A 21,045-nucleotide genomic window follows, 5' to 3' on the forward strand; every position below is an offset into this window, starting at 1 on the left:
CACAACCTTCATGGGACCTTTAGGAAACATCCCTTGAAGGTTTGCTGGGATGGTCAGAGTTACTGTAGCTTTTAGCAATCAGTAGTACCTCATCAGCCTTGAGGTTGTTGTTGAGTATTTGATATCTCTCTGAGCATCCAGAGGAAGAAGATTGTCTCAAGCAATTCCCATACAGTTGCATCCTCTGGGGTTTGCGTGGCTCATATCAGGAATTGTGGGCTTCTGTCCAGCTTCTGGGCTTGACAGTCGGGAGTGAACTTGTGGGTTTTGTCCTGGTCTGGGTGCATAATCCTTCAGCTGTGAGAGCTGAGCTGCTCCAGCTTGAGCTGACTGTGTTCACTCTGATGGTGAAGTCTATCATCCTGCATCTTCACCTCTTTATCTTTACTGCTCCCTTACCGTCCACTGTTTAGACAGGAAATTTTCTGGACTGGCGGGTGATGCTGAACACTCAGTGCGCAGTCTGCCCTCTTCTTCATCAGTTTCCTGTTCGTTCTGCTGAACAGGGTTAGAAGGCCTGTGAAAACCTGAGAGGTCATAGTCCTTCAGATGTGTGGGGAGGGAGGACTGACTCCTTAGACTCACTCTGTGCTGTTCTTCTGGTAACTCGGGCATCCTCATCAGTGGTGAGATGGAGATCCAGCTCCAAGGACCATAAAAGAAAGACAATGGCTGACTGTGTCTTCTCTCACACACTTGAAAATCTGGAAAATCATCACCCACCACTGAAGTCACTGGTCAAATCCCAGATAGTCAAGAAGTTCCAGTTAGAAAACTTTATTGGTGAATAGGTGACTTGACAGGGTGGATAGGAATAGCTTTGTTTGAAGTTTACGTTTGTATTCGGGACTGTCTGTGTTGTTTGTGAAAAGGGAAGAATACAAACAAATGAAGAAAAAAACCCCCACAGAACACATTCAACATATTAAACTGAAAGACAAACGGGTTGCCTGGATTGAGTTACCTTAATGTCTAACCCTGCCACAAGGTGGAACTGTGAGACCACAATGGTGCCCACACTAAACTTAATCCTACAGTTAATATCTGCGAGCTCAGAGCAGGACAACCACTCATTAATGGAAGCAGGCAGCTGTTAACAGTAAAAATATACATATGTAACCTACAACTACAGTTCTGTGACTGCAGTATTTAGACAGCTTCACAGTTTACTCAGTAACATCAGTTTAATCAGTCAAAAGCTAACATACCATATATAGCAACTGTATTTGTATTTGTTGTCTATTGTAATTTAATGCCCCACATTCTCCTTATATATGCAGAAATAAAAAAAAATCTCTGTGTACCTATAATCTTTACGTATGCATAATTGTTTTTTGTATTTCATTTACAAAGCAGGTGATGATATAATATGGATGATTCTCGTAAGGCTACACTATGGGAATATCAGAAGCCAAAACCAGAATTCTTTAGACCATAAGACTCAGTATGGATACTCTCAACCATTTTTCTGTACCAACCAAAATGTCTCTGTAGCATCAAGTACTGAAAGCTATCAAGTGCTAAAAACTGGAACTGAGTGTTCATCCACGTCGCCAGGCGGTGCTGTCGCGATGAACGAGGGTCCCAGCAACGCTGTTACAGACCAATGCTGCTCCCGTCTGCTCGCGCTGACAGTTGATTCTTCAGGGGGAACACTGCATTGGTTGTACTTTTTTAAGATCATCCACGTCGCTAGATGATGCTGTCGCGAAAAAACTAGGGTCCAGGCAATGCGGTCCTCGGGCTGCCGACCAGCGCCTACAGCCGCCTGCAGCCTCCTCTGTTACAGGCCAATGCTGCTGTCTGCTCGCGCTGACAGTTGATTCTTCCAGACCAGCAGGTGGCGCTCACACATTTAATGTAGTCTGTGTTAAACGGTTCGTGTGATGAAATCTGCTTCACTGTGAGGGAGTGCTCTGTCCCGTAATCACAGTGTTTCCTGTGCGTGATGGTGAAAGAGCTCAGGTAAGGTTGTTATCAGTCTTAGCACAGATATCAGGTTGTCAAATTCAGGGAGCTGAAGGGAGACAAATATTGTCAAATGTTAATATAAACTTCGACACAACTCTGCTCACAGTAGACTTTTTTTTTTTTTTTTTTTTTTTTTTTTTCATGGGACGTTGAACAAGTAGAGAAATAATTGTAAAATTGAATGTATAATTTGGTATACATATGTCAGTGTCAGTGCTTGTGTTGTGCATATAAATAAGAATAAATGTGTTTCCTACAGGACTTGGATGGAAAAAAAAACTTTAAAACTACCAGCAATTCGACAGAAAGTAGTATCTGGGTGAAATAAACTTTAAAACCAGAAGTAGTAAGTCAAAAAAGTAGTATTTGGTTGGAATACAGCTTTAAAACTAGAAGTATTTAGAAAGTAGAATTTGGGTGGAATAAACCTTTAAAACTAGAAGTATTTGGAAAGTAGGATTTTGGGTGGAATAAACCTTTGAAACTATAAGTACTTGGGCAGAAAGTAGTATTTGGGGGAACACTGCATTGGTTGTACTTTTTTAAGATCATCCACGTCGCTAGATGATGCTGTCGCGAAAAAACTAGGGTCCAGGCAATGCGGTCCTCGGGCTGCCGACCAGCGCCTACAGCCGCCTGCAGCCTCCTCTGTTACAGGCCAATGCTGCTGTCTGCTCGCGCTGACAGTTGATTCTTCCAGACCAGCAGGTGGCGCTCAGACATTTAATGTAGTCTGTGTGAAACGGCTCGTGCGATGAAGTCTGCTTCACTGTGACGGAGTACTCTGTCCCGTAATCACAGTGTTTCCTGTGCGTGATGGTGTAACAGTTCAGGTAAGGTTGTAATCGGTCCTAGCACAGCTATCAGGTTTTCGAATTCAGGGAGCTAAAGGACGACAAATATCGACGGGAAAGAAAACAAACTTCGACACGACACCGCTCAGAGTCGACTCGATTTTGTTTTGCATGGGGCGTTGAATAAGTAGAGAAATAAAGGTAAAATTGAATGTATAATTTGGTACACTGATGTCAGTGTCAGCGCTTGTGTTGTGCATATAAATAAGAGTAAATTGTTTTCAGGGCAGCTGAGCGGTTCGCCCTGCTTTAAATTAGCCGGGCAGCCTGATCGCTGGCTAACGGCTAACAGTTAGCTACAGCGCACCGGTTCAACAGGTGCTGAAGGTTTGAACCTTTAAATATTGTTACTTCTGAGATACACAGCAACGTATTGACCACAAGTTGTTGGTTTTTTTTTTCATCATGTCATAGGCGAGACTTCAAGTATAAATAGCTTAATTACCTGTAAAACAAGGAATGTAGTCAGCTCTTTTTGCAAGGAGGCCAAACATAATTGTTATTTTTTGGTATTGATCAGGTAAATCTAAGAATCAGAGGGGGTGATATTAACTTTTCAAGGACGGGAAAAGAGATGTTTTTTGTGTTTATAATCTAGAAGGATAGAACTAAAGGGAATGAATGAAGATTTTACCACAAGGCAACTGTGGTGGTCGTTTTCATTGATTTTACATTATCTGATAAAGTGGTGAAGATTTCGTAGTCATTAACTGTTGTACCCGTTTCAAATGCTCACCTAGGTTTTATGTTATCTTCTGAAGTTTGACATGGTATGTTGTCATTTAGAGATACACTATTGTTTTTGTTTATATTTGTAGATGTTTGAGGTGCATCTGTCTGTGCCTCAGATGCAATAAAAAAGATTATTTCTTTTCATATTCAGGCTTAGAAGCTTAGAGGACATCATCTCTCTGTGGTCCAAACATCATGCTTCCTTGGGCAGGTAAAGAGTTTCTGGTTCGAATACAGTTCTTCTGGAGGCCCTTTTTCCAGGGCCGCTACCTGCTGCTCACCAACACCATGAGTGGAGGAGGCATGCTGGCTCTGGGAGACTTCCTGCAGCAGAGCCGGGAGATCCGCAAGGAGCCAGACAGAGTCCGAGACTGGACGAGGACAGGTGAGAGACAGACAGACAGAGAGCCTGTTTGCCTGGTGTTTCTTGAGGTACAACGGAGCACATTTCTTACCTCATCCAACAATAGCTGTCAGTAATGTTGGGTGTGGTCAGAGGTGAAATTCTGGTTTCCAGTCTGGTCCCAAATTACTCTTGAAATTTGACTGAAATAGGATGGAAAAGGTTTACAGGGAAAATATAAACTCAGTCCAACACCCCTAGAATACAACACATTGGCCTATTACTCCTCCTGAGTCTCCATTTTCAGTACAAAATAGCAAATTCTAATCTCTCTCTCCAACCTAATAAAATACATTTTACATAAATCTCCATCTTTAATAAAGCACGGTTTCATTTTGGAGAAGATTTGTTTAATGTGTTACACTTTGTGTAAGACTGCCTGATTGCCATTCATTCTTTCTTCCTTATTTCTTTCCCCCTAAAGGTTCCATGTTTGCTGTGGGCTGCTCCATGGGTCCACTGCTGCACTACTGGTACAGCTGGTTGGACAAAGTGTTCGTTGGAAAAGCAATGAAAACTGTGGGCAAGAAGGTTCTGGTGGACCAGCTGATCGCCTCACCGACAATTGGCATGTGGTATTTTTTAGGTGAGCTGGATTTCAGATTTTATTGGTGACCTCTTCAGTGTTAGTCAGTGTAAGATAAGACAAAATAAGACTTTATTCTTCCCATGCCAGGGAGATTCACTAGACCATGTACATCATATAGAAAAGAGTATAAATATATTGCCTTGTGAAGAATGGCTCAGTTTCACCGTTTTTGAATTGCACAAGTAAAATATGAATAAGAAAATAAAGTGTCTTTGTACTGTTGCACAGTAAAAATACATAAGCTTGCACAGATGTAATGAATTAATTCTGAGCAGTGTCCTGCACCTTCTGAAGAACAGTCTTCTTAGCAGATGGAGACAACTTTGTTGTTCCAGTCTAGTTTGTTGTTGAGGTGAACAGCCAGGCATCTGTCAAGGTGTTAGCACATAAGCAGTTTCTCTATGACACTCACACACATATAAGACTGAGCCAAAGGTCACATTTGAAGATGTGGGTGAAGCGTCTGTCAATATTACAGGTGGATGGAGTGCAGAGGTTGACTGTAGTTTGGTGTATGTGTTATACATGAGTTGGATACTCCTCCAGCCTTTGACCTGATCTGAAGCTGGCTTTGATCAAGTGTGGCGCTGATGCACATCTGACATACAACTCTGTTTATTGCAGGTATGGGTCTCACGGAGGGACACACTTTATCTGAAGGAATGGAGGAGTTTAAAAGCAAGTTCTGGGAATTTTATAAGGCAAGTAAAACTGTCAGGGTCTGACCCTCTAAATCACTGCACATGTCAGCACATTACATCACAAGCTCTTTGTTCTTAACCAGAGGCGTGACGTTAACTTCACAGCTTTTTGCATTTCTAACTGCATCTTAAAATGAATGTTTGTCTCTTCTCTGTGCTTCTGGTCCCACATTCTACCCATAATCCTTTGTGTTTTAGGGTCAGATCTGCTTGAGAGTTTAAAGAAGAACATTATAAAACCTACTAATAGATGATGCATCACTTTTCATGCATTAGTTCATCTAGGATTGGGAGGTATGATGTATATACTGTGTGACAGTAGAAGTGAACCTGTAGAGTGCTTTTCACTCTTCTGCTGACATTGCAAATGCACCCAAACACATGAAGCATTGATATCAACGGACGGTCATCTTTACAGTCCTCCTCCTGCATGTTCTACCCAGGTGCCACCCCTCACCTAAACCAAACAGAGTATTTCCAGTCAGTGACATTATTCAGTATATAGAGAAAAAGAACATTTCAGGGCATTTCAAGCACTCTTGGGGGCCCTCTGGTGGCTGCAGGGGCCTTAAACAGGGAATTATTTGACTTGTACGTTGATTTGTAAAACAAATCTTGGTTGTTTGCTGACTTGAGAGTAACAGAAACAGTGTTAGTGGTGTTTGTCTGCTGTTGATCTCCCAGCCTGCCCGGCAGACAGAGCACCTTCTCTCCTCATCTAACCTCTTTTAACGATGTTTGCACTGGGTAACCCATGCAGCTTTCAGTATGCTAATCTGTGTTCTTCCCTGCAGGTGGACTGGTGCGTTTGGCCTGCCGCTCAGATGGTCAATTTCTACTTCCTCTCGCCCAAATTCCGTGTGGTGTACATCAACTTTATCACGTTAGGATGGGACGTCTACCTGTCCTACCTCAAACACAGAGTAAGTCAGCCACCATGGAGATTAAAGGGACTTCCTGTATTTTTACTTCTTATGAAGAGAGTGTGTGTTTTTTGGTCTTTTTTGTGTTTTATATGCTTTAAAGTTAAAATTACAACAACATAAAAATACACACACAGCACATGTCAGCACACATCAATTCAGTGCTCATGTTGTTCATTGTGTCTGTCAGAGTTTGCATTTGCTCAGTAGTTAAAAAAGTGAAGTGATATTGATTTTATTGATGTGTTTGCTGGTTTCTGTTGCACTGACAGGACAAAAACCACCCCACTGTGGTGGTATCAGACAGCAGTGCTGTGGATGTACCACAGGAAGCGCTCCCACCCTCCAAACCTCTGGAGGAGAAAGCGTAGAGATGGAGTTCATGCTCAGCTGTGAAGTCGGTCATTGGAGGCAAAGAACGTTTTGCTGTTTTTATACATTCGGACTTGTTTTCTGCCTTTGGAAAATGTTTTGGGACAGTTTATTACAGGTTGCTGCTGACGGGATGATCTTTGCCTTCAACAAACGTCTGTGTCTGAACTCAGAGGAGCTGTGGATGTTTGAGTTGAAGTGCTGGAACACTTTTCCCTTCATGTCTGTAGAGTTTTAATGTGTCTCTGTCCAGATTGTGTGTTTATGTCAGGATGATGTGCACTCCTGTGCGAGCGTTCAGGGATGAAAAGCTGTTTCACTGCCTGTCATGCTCATACCTCTGATGGTGGTAGTTTTAGGCATGAGAGGAGCTGCTGCTGTTCACATGACATTCAGCAATACTAGTTAACACACCATTGGTTTCCAAAACTTAAACTCCACCAAAACAAAGCATCTTTGTTGTGTTGTTGCAAGAGAAAGTTCTTTTATTTCTGTCCCATGTTTCGTTTCTGCTTTGACATAAAAGAATCATTATTGATGAGAAACAGCTTCTCAAACAGCTGCTGTTTTTAATTTCTGTCATTTTAACCTGTGGAAACTTTGCCTTAATATATAGACCAGTCTAATGCTGTTCATGCCAAATGATCTCTTGTCTTCTTATTATTCCTTTGAGGTACCTATTAAAACACTGCATGAGAAGATCGTCTATATCTTGATGATTTCAAATGTAATCCTGAATTGTACTCGTGAACTTGATTCCTGATACACTGTGAAATTCATTTATTTTCAAACCAGTTTTACACTCGTGACTGCAAATCTGTTTTAAGGAACTGTACTGTACTGTGTATCTACAGCAAGTAAGTTATGATTGAATACTTAGTTATACTTAGTTTTGGCAGTTCAAGTGATAAATCCATTTGTGCAATGATAAAAAGAAAACTGCGTGGTGGTGGAAGTGGTGTCAGGATGAAAGCAGAAATCTCTACTAGAGAAATATAGAATATGTATATTTATACAAATAATACATTTTGCTGCTACTGTGTTCACATCATAAAAGATTCACAAATATGATCTGGCTAAAATGCATAATTAGCAATACTAATGTGTGTAAAGTTCTCTTAAAAAGGCATACAGTTTTTTTTTTGTTTTTTTTAATTTTGACTTTTTGTAAAACCCTGATTCCAAAAAAGTTGGGACTGTGTGAAAGAAACGACAACAGAAAACAATCATTTTCAAACAAACTGTTTAACAAAAGCAGTTTTCTAAAGTGTTCCTGAGTCAATGTAGTAATATCCTTTATACAATCATGTGTTCACAAAGTGGTGAACCTCTCCATCCTCACTTTTGAGCGACTGAGTCTTTCCAGGATGCCTCTTTCATACCCAATCATGATACTATCATCTGTTACCAATCAACCTGTTTACCTGTGGAATGTTCCAAACAGGTGTTTTTGGAACATTCCACATCTTTCCCAGTCTTCAGTTGCTCATGTACCAACATGTTTCAGTATATGTTGAAAAGGATAAGCAAATGATCTCACACTCTCTGATCTCAGCTTTTTTGGAGCTGGGGTAATTTTAAAAAGTTATTTTATTGTTTTTATTGAATTTTTGTATCAGCGTAATTTAAGAAAGACATGACAAGAAAATGAAATGACATGAAATTTGTCAAATGTAATAAAATTTAACAGAAAATTGATTTCAAAGTTTGTGATGACTTTCTTGTAGTACCTTGTATCTCATTATACATTTTGCTTGATGGAAAACATAAAGAAGTCTTTCGTTTTTACCCAGAGTACTAAAGTTATTCAATCAGAGAATAAATATGACACCGTGTCGTGTTAAAAATGACTGAGAAATTGTTTGAATTTATATATATATATATATATATATATATATATATATATGGTCTCCAGCTACATGGTCAGGGCAGCTGAGCTGTTAGCTTTAAATGATCCAGACAGCCTTGCTAACAGCTAACGTTTAGCTTCAGTAGCACCAGATCAAGCAGCTGGGAGGTATGACTGCAGAGCTTTGCGCATTTGCAATCTTTAGAGGCAATGAATGCAGATTTTACCAAGGGGGTTTATTTGATAAAGGTTTTTTTTAACCCTATTAGCAGTTTGAAATAGTCATTTTGTGATGATGTTTCGTGACTGGGAGATGTTTGGTTTGCTTTAATTTGTTGTTTCAAAGGTGTGGCCATCTGTGTCTCTAACTGGAGCTCTCATGATGAAGAGTCTGCCTTTTTTAGACCATATGAGAGACAGAGACCAGTTTTTCAGATGACAGCCTACTCTGGTCCAAATGTCATGTTTCCCAATGCAGGTAAAGAGTTTCTGGTCTGGATGCAGTTCTTCTGGTGGCCGTTTTTCCAGGGCCACTATCTGCTGCTCATCAACACCATGAGTGGAGGAGGCCTGCTGGCTTTGGGAGACTTCCTGCAGCAGAGCTGGGAGATCTGCAAGGAGCCAGACAGAGTCCGAAACTGGAGGAGGACAGGTGAGGCAAAGAGAGATAAAAGTTGAGCCTGGGTGTCACTCACGAGGGGCAACACCAGACACAAACCAAGGTACAGATAGGTGAGGGAGTGCGGTCCCAATGACAGACTGGGCTGACTTCAGTGGTTTAAGTTGCTGCAGCACCCATACCAGACAGTGATGCAGCTGGTCTGGACACTCTTGATGACTCTCCATTGAGGGCCAATGCAGAGGGTTAGTGACTGTGGAGGTGGTGTGGAGGTTCCATATGTGCACTGTGTGGGGTCTCTCTGTGAGATACTCCAGGATCCAGTTACAAGAGCAGGGGGGCCAACCAGCTTCCAGGGAATGATTGTGTTGAATGCTGAACTGAAATCAACAAACAGATGGTGTCTTTGCTATCAAGGTGTGACAAGGTTAGGTGGAACATTGAGGAAATGGCATCTTCTTTGGACCCGTTTGAACAATATGCAAACTGGAATGGGTTTGATGTGACCCATGACGAGCCTCTCAAAGCACTTCATTGCAATTGCTGTGAGGACTGGTGGACTTGTCATTCATGGGTTCGAACCGAGCATGGGCCCCGCTGTCACAGGTGTTTGACATGATTGGCTTGCCATCAGTGTTGGCCTGCAAGCCCTGCCACATGCTCTGCATCATTTGTTTAAATTAGCTGACACTGGATTGCTCCCCTGATGGACCAGGACAGGTGTATGAAAGCAACTTCCCATTTTCAAGCTGTCTCAAATGGTTGTAGACATAGCCAAGGACGCTGTCAAGTAACATTTTAGTTGTCATTGCTTTATTTCTTTTCTAATGAGACGTTTTTGTAAGCCCATTTGGGCTTTTGTTGATCTCCAGTGGTTCAGCTTGTCACCTTGGTACAGTGATGTGCAGGTGTACTCCAGGACTCTGTGACAGCGCAGTAAAACATTGCTTTTCAGCCTGGTTGCTCTTTAAGATTCACCAGCATAACCCATTTTTAATCCTTCAATGTGTACTGTTTTAGTAAAGATGGATTAAAAAATGGTTTAAAAGAAAAATCTAAGTGTCCATAAATACAAAATGTGTTATATATTAACTGACTGCCTCATTGCCATTCATCCTTTTTCCCTCGTTTCTTTGACCTTAAAGGTTGCATGCTTGTGGTGGGCTCCTCCATGAGTCTACTGCTGCACTACTGGTACAGCTGGCTGGACAGAGTGTTCGTTGGAAAAACAATAGACACTGTGGGCATAAAGGTTCTGGTGGACCAGCTGATCGCCTCACCGGCAATTGGGATGTGGTATTTTTTAGGTGAGACGGATTTCAGATTTTATTGACACTAAGCAGCCTGTCTCCTTCCTTTCTGAGCACACACATACACACATCAACATTGGTCAAGGTGTTAGCACATGAGCAGTTTTTCCAAGGCACGCACAGACACAGGGTTGTGTTTCCATCACTTCTGGGTCCAGTATATAGACTTGCATTCATTTCCTGGAAACTTACCCTAGGCATAACCACCAATTGCCTGACCTTAACCTCTATCCTAACCTTAACACCCTATAATTTTGTAATTTACATTATGGGAACTAATGCTTTGTCCCCATGAGGAAGATGTCCCCACAATATGACTATATAAACAAATTTATGTCCCCCTCAATGTGAATAATACATGTCCACGCACACATAAGACTGAGCCAAAGGTCATATTTTAAGATGTGGGTGAGGTAGGACAAAAGCCAATGTATGTTAATATCAGAGGTGGATGGAGTTCAGAGGTCATCTGTAAAGAGTTTGGATCTGACTGATATTTTTGTTGTGACCGTCCGTCGTGTTTCGTAAGAGTTGACACTCCTCCAGCCTCTGACCTTATCTGAAGTTGGTTTTGATGAAGTGCGGCACTGACGCACATCTGACGTACGACTGTTTATTGCAGGTATGGGTCTCATGGAGGGACACACTCTATCCAAAGGCTTTGTGGAGTTTAAAGACAAGTTCTGGGAATTTTATATGGCAAGTACACCTGTGAGGGTCTGACCCTCCTGATCTGGAGCGGCAGATCACTGCACATGAACTCACTTACTGCATCACAAATTCTTTGCTCTTTGTGAAATTAACTTCACAGCTTTTTGCATTTCTAACTTCAACTTAAAATGCTCGTGTGTTTTTTGTCCGTGTTTCTGTTCTTGGTGTTCGAATAAAACATACTGAGAAAAAGCTAAATGTGAGCATCAGTCCAGACTTCATTTTGTTCTGTTCAGCTTTCCCAGACATGAAGGACAAAATTTCCCACATTCTACCCACAATCCTTTGTGTTTTGGGGTGTAATCACTACAGCTATTCGCTGCCCCAAGAGCTCAAAGAGCATCAGTGAAATCGACGTGTAACAATTACCTGTCATCGCCACATGCTAACTGTACTTTTGATGACTGCTGAGACTGTGTTTTCATACAATGTTTAGGAAAATAAGGTATTCGAAGAAGTTCACTGGTTGCTTATCCTCTCAGTCAGAATTGTAGGAATAGATCATTGCCATCTGAAACTGACACAAATCCAGTCCTACCAGTGGCAGCCAGTGGTTACTGGTGTTTTGGCTGCTCAGCCTGCTCAGCAGACGGAGCAGACTTCCCTCCTCATCTCACATTTTGAATGATCTTTGCACTGGGTAACCCGTGCAGCTTTCAGTATGCTAATCTGTGTTCTTCCCTGCAGGTGGACTGGTGCGTTTGGCCTGCTGCTCAGATTATCAACTTCTACTTCCTCTCGCCCAAATTCCGTGTTGTGTACATCAATGTTATCAGTTTAGGGTGGGACACCTACCTGTCCTGCCTCAAACACAGAGTAAGTCAGCCACATGGGAGATTAAAGGGACATTACTTTAGGTGTATTTCTAATTGTGCTTTGGCGGCCTCAGGTTCTTTTTATGTGATCATTTTTGCATTGTAGTCAGATTTTTTTGTTAATTGTATAAATATTAAGATGACTTAGAAGCTCATGAAACCTTAAAGCTGTTATGTGGTCATACAACAAGTAAAAGGATGAGAAAACAATCCAGGAAGTAGAATGTCCCTTTAATCTCTCGAAACTCTTCTCCACCAACTCTCTGTTCATGCTGTTCATTGTGTCTGTCAGAGTTTTCCGGTGGCTCAGTGCTTAAAAAAGTGAAATGGTATTGATTATAATGATGTGTGTTGCTTTCTGTTGCATTGACAGGACAACAGCCACCCCACTGTGGTGGTATCAGACAGCATTGCTGTGGATGTACAGCAGCACGTGCTCCCTCCCTCCAAACGAATCATTATTGATGATTATCACTGTGATGATATATCACTTTGACCTGCATATGCTTTGCCTTAATGTGTAGACCAGTGCTACGCATGCCAGATAATCTCCTGTCTTGATTGCATGATTGTGATTATTATTAAATCTAAGATTTTCTTTATTTTTATCATATCAATTTCAATCCTTAACTGTAAGTGTAAACTTGAATCCTGAGAAACTTAAGATGTAAAATTCATTTTTTTTTCAAACCGTGCAGTAGTTTTACACTGACTGTAAATCAATGACTGTAAATTTGACTTAAGGTATGCACTGTACTGTATATCTACAGCAACAAATGTATGATTGAACAAAACACATCAAATGGTGTGAAGATGAAAGCAGAAATCTGTGGAGCTATATATACATAAATTTGTATGTATATGTGTGTGTGCGTGTGTGTATCCATGTGCAATACATCATAGAAGTCTTTAAATGATTATGAATGCTGATTAAATGCATTTATTTAATTGTTTTTATTGAAACTTAGCATCAGTAATAATAAATGGATAAGAAAGTGAAATGGCATGAAATTTACCAAAATAATATGACAACATTTAACAGAAAATGTGCTTTCTAAGTATCTGTCTTTAATTTTTCTTCAGAATACCAAACTTTGAAAAAGCAGAGAATAAATTCATTGTTGTGTCCTCTCCATCCTAATAGTTATTGCTCTGTGATCTACACTGTGCACTACATAACACTGACGTGTGTTATTTCAGTGTTTTGAAGTCAGTTTAGAAATAAAAACGTGAGCTGCAGCTGCCTGCTGAATAACAGCAGGGAATGAGCTACAATCAAATCCAGAGCCATGTTCAAACATTGACTAACCAGCCCGGAGGATTGGTTAATCAATGTGCTCTAAACTGCACCAACCCACAGTTCAGAGCACTCCTCCTCAGGCACTCCACACATCCTGCTATCAAGGATGTAGCCTGTGTATGAGTGTGTGTTTGAAATGTTGCTGATATGACTGCCAGCCTTTTCCTCTCAGCATGCCTGCGGCGATGCACCTCACCATACTGGTGTCCCTGTTTGCGGTCACGGTTTGTACCAGTAAGTCCACATTTCACATTTTTACCTGTTAAACTACTGTCAAACTTGTTTAAGAATTTGCCTGAACGTTATGCTGAAGTCTTAGACGGATGCAAAGTTATGCAAATAAGAAACTATTCCTGCAGTGAGAGGGAGGTACAGCAGCTTTGTCCAAGGTAGTTTGGTGTAGGTTTATTTCTCAGTTCGCACGGAGACATCGTCTTCAGTAGACTTTTAGAGCCTACAACAACAGTAGCTGGCTTTATCTTTGGCCAGGATTGTATTAAAAGTTGGACAACATGTAGCCTTGGAGTAACACAGAAACCTTTATATTCAAGTTGTATATAGATGAATGTGAAAGTTGTGTACCCCTGGACGAAGTTTCTGTCACTGTGACTGTTACAGCTAACCGAGTGAAAGATGACCTGATTTCCAAATGACTTATAATTACAATCTGCTACTCACTTATCTGTCTTATTAATAGTAACAGAAATGATCCCAAGATTTTGAATGTCACTGTATTCACGTATTATACAGCTTGTTAAAGTGAAGTATGTACTGTAAATCATACAAGGAAGGTAAAGTAAATGGGAAGGTCATGTTTGGGTGGAAACTTAGGCAAATATTTAATCAGTGAAAGTGATCCTGAGCTGAATGCGTCTGTTACTGCTGCAAACACTTTTATGCACGCACTCGTACACAATGCCAGCTGACAACCAGATGTTTGCCTGCAGTTCCAGTAAACACAAATCTTTACCTGACCTGACCTACCTTTTCCTAATTCAGCTTTATTAAATACTCAGCCTCATCTGAACCTCAAACTTCATTAATCAACTAAACCATCTCACCCCAAGGTCCATTTGGAAGCGGTTATGGAGCTATTTATGGAGCTTTTGATCTTATTTATGTTTAGTTGAGATTAAAAGCTCATTCTTGCCCATGAAACAGCAGTTCAAAGTTAAATTTAAGGAAATAAAGTCAGGACGATAGTATCAATAAACTCTGCTTTGTTTATTTTCCCTCCATAAATCATATTCATTCACTTTGCTTCACTCCATATATTCCCCTGGTCATCCACATGGAGCTAAGTTTACTTACTACATATACTGCTGGGTAGCTTGGGTGTTTCCCTGCGTCATGGTGTGACAAGTACAATATATTAGGGAAGAACGTTTAATCCTCAAATGTTTTTTGGTCATGTTCTTATCCCTAGTTTGCCTCAATAATGAAATGTCAGTGCATTTAAGAGACATAGGCAAGCATCCAGTTTTTCTACAAATATAAAGTATATCTGGTGATCTTCGAAAAAAAAACACCTCATCTCAGACTCCTCTAACAACCTGAATGTTATTTATATTCTGTCCACCGCACAATGAAAAAGATGTTTCTCCAGTTGTGACTGCTTCCTAATCTAAAGAAAGATGGTAGTTGAATTTGACATATCTCCCTGCTTGATTTCTACAAAGTGAACCAAATTAAAAATGCAAGTTAGCTTTACTGACGTAGATTAATGTTTCTTACATTTTAGATTTTCATACAAAATAATGCGCTCATATTTTGCTTGTGTTTTACAACTAAACAGGGACATATGTCATTTCCTGTGACCTGGATTAGGAAACACGGTTGCAACTTTAGAGACAGGTTAAAAATATTTTTTACTGTGCAGTGGGCCGAGGACTCTTTGAGGATTGTGTAAATACTTTCAGAACAGAGGTAAGTGGTGTTAAATGACCCTCTTGGCAGTGGCAGCCTGTCATTATTTACAGGAACTACAGGAACTACAAGAACTACAAGAACTACAGGGACTACAAGAACTACAGGAACTGAGAGCTTCTGCTTACACAATTTTGTTAGTTTGGTGCACTAAGATTCAACTGTAACTATAAAGAACTGTAACTAACTGCCTCTTTTCTGACCAAGCAGAAAGACCCTCTAGAAAACAAGATGAGGAAAAAAGTACATTTAAATTTAAATATTTCAATATTAATGTTCAATATACATAAATTCCCATTTTTCCTAAAGATGATTAAATATTCTGTCACAGGTATAAACAGTAGTAGTTGTAAACAGTGCCAATGGCAATATGTAAATTAATGTAAATATATTTACTCAAGTACTGTATTTAAGTACAAATTTGAGGTATGTGAACTTTTCATTTAACGCAACTTTTTATTTCTTCTCCACTATATTTTCAGAATTAAATACTGTACTTAAACATTTACAGCAGAAAAATGCAACGTTTACATTAATGCCGCACTAATATTAATACAAAACATTATGTGTAATAGTAAAACACTGACAGCAACCATTTTACTGCAAATGAGTAGAATACTTTGAGTACATTTTGCTGATAATATTTATATACACTGAATAAGATCTGGTTGTTCCTTTCTAGGTGCTGCCACTTCCTCTACAGCTCAACAAGCGACCACAAGCCCTGCACAGCCCAGCAGTTTGCCGGTGACAAAGAAAAATGGTGTCAGTTTAACCACTGTGACAACCACCAACAACACACAGCAGCCTTCAGCAACAACACACCAGGTTTCATCTACATTCACTTCAGGAAAAGTGTCATCATCATTACTGTCCTCGACTTCACCGTCTCCGACTACAGTGACCAACCAGACGTCCAATGAGACAGTTTCCCATGGACCGACACTCTCACCAGGATCAGAAACACCAAACACCACTGTAAACACTACCAACCAAGGTCAGAGTACTGTCAGAGCTGAGGGTGTCTTTATTCTGAATCAGAGAATAGTAATTAAATCTGAGGAGCTACACCAACTAAAATCCTGGGACATTTTCACGCAGAAATGGTTCTTGACACAGAAATTGTTGTTTTTCGGTAATGAAATGGGTCAGTTCAAGTGCATGAACTGTAGAAAACAATGGATGTATAGTCTCTGTGCATCTTGGCAGTGCCTGACTCCACCAAACTCCCTAATCCAAAACCGAGCAAAGAGGTGAAGCTGAGACATGCCAAATGAAGCTTGGTTGCTGAGACCTCACAATTAGCTGTCACTCAAAGCGGCCATACTCATAACCATGCATAACTTTAAGATTTTCTATAATTTAAACAAGGGAGTTATATAAAAATTCATCCCCTCTCAGGGAAAGTAGCTAGACCAAACCCGTTTTTTTGAACAAGGCTGCAAACATTATTTACTTTGTATCTGCTTAAAGTTTGCCAGTTTAGTATGAGGGTCTATGGGAACTGACTTGTTTTAGGAGCCAGCCTCAATTGGCCTTTCAAGGAATTGCATGTTGAAGCTGTGCTGGCTTCATTTTTCAGCCCTGGAGGTTGCCACTTGTGCAAGAGTTTCATTCAGCAGTAAAATAGTTTCTTTTTATTTACTTTCAAGCTGCATGGACCAAATTTGGCCACTAGGGGGCAGAAGATCTTTAACAGATATGAAAACTATACAATCTTAAGAGAAAAGAATGTATTTCATTTTCTGATCTCACTCTGCATGTCAGTGCACAGCTACTCAACAAGCTGAACTTGATGAGTAAAGGTTGAGGACAGCAGTTGGCCTTTAATGTTTTTACTGAAAGAAACTGTAAAACAGCGTTGGACAGCAAATACAATGCTAGTGAATACAAATTAACCCCCCAAGTAAGACTGTCAAATGTGTTAGGTTAGATTGTCACTCGTGTCTTAAGTCCCATCAGAAAGTACAACACAGCAATTAATATAGCAGACATATGCATAAAGTCCACAACAGTTAAAATAAAAAGAGTGAAAACACAAAACTTAGGCCAACAGTAAATCAGCACTCACTATAACAGAGTGGTCTATTATCAACACATTAGCCTCAGTGGCTAGTTTGGTTAGCAGTAAACTGATTGCAGGAAACTAAATTCTACTAAGTAATTCACAGCTGTAATAAAATAGTACCTCTCCAACAAGGGTATTGGGAATAGAAAATGTCGGTGTTAGTTTGGCCACACCTGAAGCAAAATGGAGGATGTAACTACGTTAGCTAACCTGCTATGGAACTTTGCTAGTTGTTGGCATAGCAACAGAATCCTGAACTGAAACTGGGTGCTGGTTACAGAATAGATTGACTGTAATACATTTTGCATCTGAGGTCTCTCTGCTGGCACATTTACACCTGTAATTATTTCCTTTGGAAAATCCTCAGAAATGTAGTTTATCCAGTTTGTAGAGTAGTTCAGAAGGTAACTTTGTCTCACCCTCAGGTTCTTCACAAAAAGGTGACTTGATAGAAAATCCCGGCCTCGTGGCTGTAATTTGCATCTTCTGCATCGTCTTGGCCCTTGTGCTGGTGGTTGTCACCATAAAATGTATCCGATCACCGAGGTCCAACTTCGAGAGGCTTGAAGATGTGCCGATGGTGAGTTTGACAACAGCATCCTGATGTTTTAACAGATTTGAAACTGATTATCAAAACTTTAAAGAGATTTTCTATTTTTTATCTGCCAAAGTGTATCCAATCTTTATGAAAACTGGGTACATAAGACATTTGAATGCTAATTAGCATTAGTACTCGTAAGCTAACACACTACTATAAGATAGCGAACATGGTAAACATTATACCTCCTAAACATTAGCACATTTCAATTCAATTCCTTTATTAGTCCCGCGAGGGGAAATTCCAAATTCCAAATTTGCATTGTCATTGTGCGCATGTTAGCATAGTGATGCTAACATTTAGGTCAAAGTACCGCTGCGACTTAGTGCAGCCCGACAGAGTGGCTAGCAATGCTGTAGACACTTAGTCTTGTTCTAAATTTGATGCAATTTTCCTAAAATAGATTCCCAAATTCTAGCAGACATTTGGACATGACACAAACTTCTGTACTCTTGAACATTTTATGCAGGTGTAACGACATTTAGATGAGACATAAACATGCCATCTCCAAGTGAATAGTGATATTTCCACCAGCAGGGGCAGCCTTTACTGCGACAAGAACATGATTGAAAGGTGACCAAGGCGTGACTCTGGCAGTGGTACGATGTCTTGCTCCACAGGGAATTGAACTGTCAACCCTGGCAGTGTATCAGGGTTTTCAACTGCCATGCATCATTTTCTTCCTTTTCCCTTCAGCAGAGAGCACAGTGGTTTTCTGCTCTCTTTATTTTTTTACACAAACAGGAAGCTTGACTGGATTATCAGTGTGTGAAAAAGTGTCAGAAACAGGACAGTGTGTGGTGAACATGTCATGACTAAGCACTTTCTGCAGACATGAAAGCTTATCATCACACTTCATCAGTGTGTCAGCAGGTGTTCAGACTCTCAGTTTTGTGGACTTTTTAGAAGTAATTTCAGGTGAAAATTAAACCAAGCTTGAAGTCTCCACCATGACTATAAATCTTTATTGCCATTAAACTATAGTTGCTGTAAAGAGATTCCAGGATGTTGTGTTAGATTAGGGCAGAGTGCACCGTATATAAGCATACACAGCAGCACGTACAGCACATGTCCAACAACATAGAGGTCCAAACACACAAACAGCTGATTGTGCAAACTGCAGGTGATGAGCAGATAACGTAGAGGTTAAGATAGAGGTTAGATAACTTAAAGGACAGGTCGATATACTGTATTTTAAAGGCTGCTTAGTGAAAACATTTTCATTTGTGGTGGTGACCAACAGCTTCCGTCAGTCACTTGGCTGTTAAACTACAGTGGCTCTGTGGTTTAAGTGCAGCAGGGCTGGAAACAGGTGTGGAGGTGGGAGGGGACATCAGGTGACTGCAGAGCAGGAGGAAGGGGCTGGAAGTGGCTGTGAGAAAGGAGAGTTAGTCTGAGGGCATCTGGTGGACAGTTGGTCTGTGGGGTCAAAGGAAAGGACATGACCAGTGAGAAGTGAGCATGTGCTGGGGTCAGGGACAGACGAGGGGCAATGCAGAGGGCTGGGGATGAGAGAGGGTGGCTGAAGTGAGGGACTGAGGACTGAGGCAGATTTCGTGACAGCTGCAGCATCACTTCCTGTTTCTGTTTCGCAGCTCCTTGGCATTCTTGTATCTGTTAATCCTACTTGTTTTAACAGTGTTTCCAGGGTTAGAAGAGGCATCTCGACAGACTAGTCAACACTAGCAACAATCATCATCCAATACAGACATTAAAACACCACACTGGATGCAGTTTATAATGAGTATTATTTGTTCTTTTCAACCACTTTTCTCTCTTGTTTCATTTCTCCAGGGCAAAGTGAGCGAGGATTCTCCATTCGCCCACTACTCAAAATGACAGAGGAGACGTCATCCGAGACTGAGGTCCAGGAAGAGTCCAACTCTGATGTTTCTGGACAGAGAACACACAGAAATGTTGACCACTCCAGCAGTGGCAAGAAAAAGACAAGTTTTATGTTAGTCTCCAATGCTCTTATCTCTTCACATAGCACTTTTGTCAATGGCCTTGGAGTATTTCTGCCTCACCTTTGACCGCTGACCTGCTTATTTGGCTGCTTCGAATTCCGCCGATTTAGGCTCGGACACTTAATCAATTCTTCCTCCTTCTTTTGAAAAGAGAATCAGCCTAAAATTCACAAATGTAAATGTATTGTCCAATTAGTAATTGCACTCTTACATGTAACAAGAGACGTTATAAGAATACAGGCCATTTTAAGTTTCCAGAATGATTTGGGGGTTTGTGTTCTCAGCAGTGCACAGGAAGATATATTTCCAGTATTATCTGCATGTATAAATGCCTCTTGGGGCTACTGGAATGTATGTGTAAAGTATAATTTGTATAATGTCATTTATTTCCATGTATGACATAGAAATAGAATGTCTTCCCTGGCTAGTGTTCAAAGTCAAAACAGTTTTCACTGTGCAGGTCTTCTAACATACAAGGTCGACTCACGTAATCCTCAAACAAATCTGTGTGGCAAAGCTGCTCTCATTCATTCATTTTCATTCTCTTAACCTCCAACATACAGCTCTGTTGTTGATAACTGAGAGACACAGCCTTCTTCAGATCAAGAATAACATACCCAAACTACTTTCATACTACTTTCAATAAAGTAATTTTGCTGCAGTATAACGCGTTTACGCTCAGGGATTGTTGCAAATCCATATTTTAAAAATGTGGGTGATCATCATATAACCTGGCCTCTTCTGGGTCCATTATCCATTTCCTGTCAGACAGATGTAAAGTGTAAAATTGCGACATTTTCAATAAAATAAAATGAATAGTCCCAAAATTCTTAATTTTGTTGTATTTTGTTATCCCTGCACACACAAGCTGCCAATTTGGCCATGTCTCCCTTGTAAAAGACATTATGTATCTCAAAAGACTGGTTAAATGATGATTTTAAACAAATAATAATAATAATAATAAGAATATCAGCAATAATAATCCCTTTACCAGGATGTACAACAATGTATTCTGGATAATGAGTAGATAGATTGATATTAAAGGTGTAAATAGTGACGTCAGGAAAAAAACAAAAAACATGAGTAAGTGTGAAAAATATGCAGGCAAATAAACAATCATGAGTAGACTAACTGCAGATAAGCCTGTGACCTCAATAAATGATAGATAAGCAGGCAAACAATCACAAACGTGTGTGTGTGTGTGTGTGTGTGTGTGTGTGTGTGTGTGAAGTGTCGCGTTGGTCTGTGGCAAATGTTGAGCAGTACACACATACAGGACTCGTGGTTGCTGTTGAAAGTTGTTTACGTCCCACAGCTACACTTCCTGTCATGTGATC

General features: G+C 40.4%; 3 protein-coding genes across 4 annotated transcripts; all 3 read left to right on the forward strand.

The window, feature by feature from the left end:
- The first annotated feature begins 2,637 nt into the window (after nt 1-2,637).
- On the forward strand, nt 2,638-8,243 carry LOC143318764 (mpv17-like protein 2). Of its 2 annotated transcripts, none has more exons than XM_076727245.1 (6): nt 2,638-2,804; nt 3,709-3,942; nt 4,385-4,546; nt 5,174-5,250; nt 6,045-6,173; nt 6,446-8,243. In XM_076727245.1, exons 2-6 carry the CDS (start codon nt 3,753-3,755, stop codon nt 6,542-6,544), a joined length of 657 nt encoding a protein of 218 aa, XP_076583360.1. In that variant the 5' UTR covers nt 2,638-2,804; nt 3,709-3,752; the 3' UTR covers nt 6,545-8,243. The 2 variants fall into 2 exon arrangements, with proteins under 2 accessions (XP_076583360.1, XP_076583359.1); XM_076727244.1 differs by having other exon boundaries at nt 2,765-2,966.
- Nucleotides 8,244-8,856: 613 nt separating this feature from the next.
- LOC143317993 (mpv17-like protein 2) lies at nt 8,857-12,345 on the forward strand. The gene is made up of 5 exons (XM_076725833.1): nt 8,857-9,046; nt 10,159-10,320; nt 10,946-11,022; nt 11,722-11,850; nt 12,223-12,345. The coding sequence occupies exons 1-5, from the start codon at nt 8,857-8,859 to the stop codon at nt 12,343-12,345; spliced, it is 681 nt and encodes a 226-aa protein (XP_076581948.1).
- An 897-nt stretch (nt 12,346-13,242) lies between these two features.
- On the forward strand, nt 13,243-20,531 carry cist1 (colon, intestine and stomach enriched 1). The gene is made up of 4 exons (XM_076727036.1): nt 13,243-13,383; nt 15,758-16,072; nt 17,569-17,723; nt 19,536-20,531. The coding sequence occupies exons 1-4, from the start codon at nt 13,323-13,325 to the stop codon at nt 19,578-19,580; spliced, it is 576 nt and encodes a 191-aa protein (XP_076583151.1). The 5' UTR covers nt 13,243-13,322; the 3' UTR covers nt 19,581-20,531.
- Nucleotides 20,532-21,045: the final 514 nt, after the last annotated feature.

Source organism: Chaetodon auriga, chromosome 3, assembly GCF_051107435.1.
Source record: "Chaetodon auriga isolate fChaAug3 chromosome 3, fChaAug3.hap1, whole genome shotgun sequence".
In the NCBI taxonomy this organism is placed as follows: domain Eukaryota; kingdom Metazoa; phylum Chordata; class Actinopteri; order Chaetodontiformes; family Chaetodontidae; genus Chaetodon; species Chaetodon auriga.

What these genes read in the sequence shown, in the direction of transcription:
- LOC143317993 (XM_076725833.1), top strand. Translation starts at nt 8,857, where the DNA reads ATGTTTCCCAATGCAGGTAAAGAGTTTCTGGTCTGGATGCAGTTCTTC. An exon ending in CCGAAACTGGAGGAGGACAG is followed by an intron (nt 9,047 to 10,158) that starts GTGAGGCAAAGA and finishes TTGACCTTAAAG; the next exon opens with GTTGCATGCTTGTGGTGGGC. An exon ending in TGGGATGTGGTATTTTTTAG is followed by an intron (nt 10,321 to 10,945) that starts GTGAGACGGATT and finishes TGTTTATTGCAG; the next exon opens with GTATGGGTCTCATGGAGGGA.
- LOC143318764 (XM_076727245.1), top strand. Translation starts at nt 3,753, where the DNA reads ATGCTTCCTTGGGCAGGTAAAGAGTTTCTGGTTCGAATACAGTTCTTC. An exon ending in CCGAGACTGGACGAGGACAG is followed by an intron (nt 3,943 to 4,384) that starts GTGAGAGACAGA and finishes TTCCCCCTAAAG; the next exon opens with GTTCCATGTTTGCTGTGGGC. An exon ending in TGGCATGTGGTATTTTTTAG is followed by an intron (nt 4,547 to 5,173) that starts GTGAGCTGGATT and finishes TGTTTATTGCAG; the next exon opens with GTATGGGTCTCACGGAGGGA.
- cist1 (XM_076727036.1), top strand. Translation starts at nt 13,323, where the DNA reads ATGCCTGCGGCGATGCACCTCACCATACTGGTGTCCCTGTTTGCGGTC. An exon ending in TGCGGTCACGGTTTGTACCA is followed by an intron (nt 13,384 to 15,757) that starts GTAAGTCCACAT and finishes GTTCCTTTCTAG; the next exon opens with GTGCTGCCACTTCCTCTACA. An exon ending in GGCTTGAAGATGTGCCGATG is followed by an intron (nt 17,724 to 19,535) that starts GTGAGTTTGACA and finishes TCATTTCTCCAG; the next exon opens with GGCAAAGTGAGCGAGGATTC.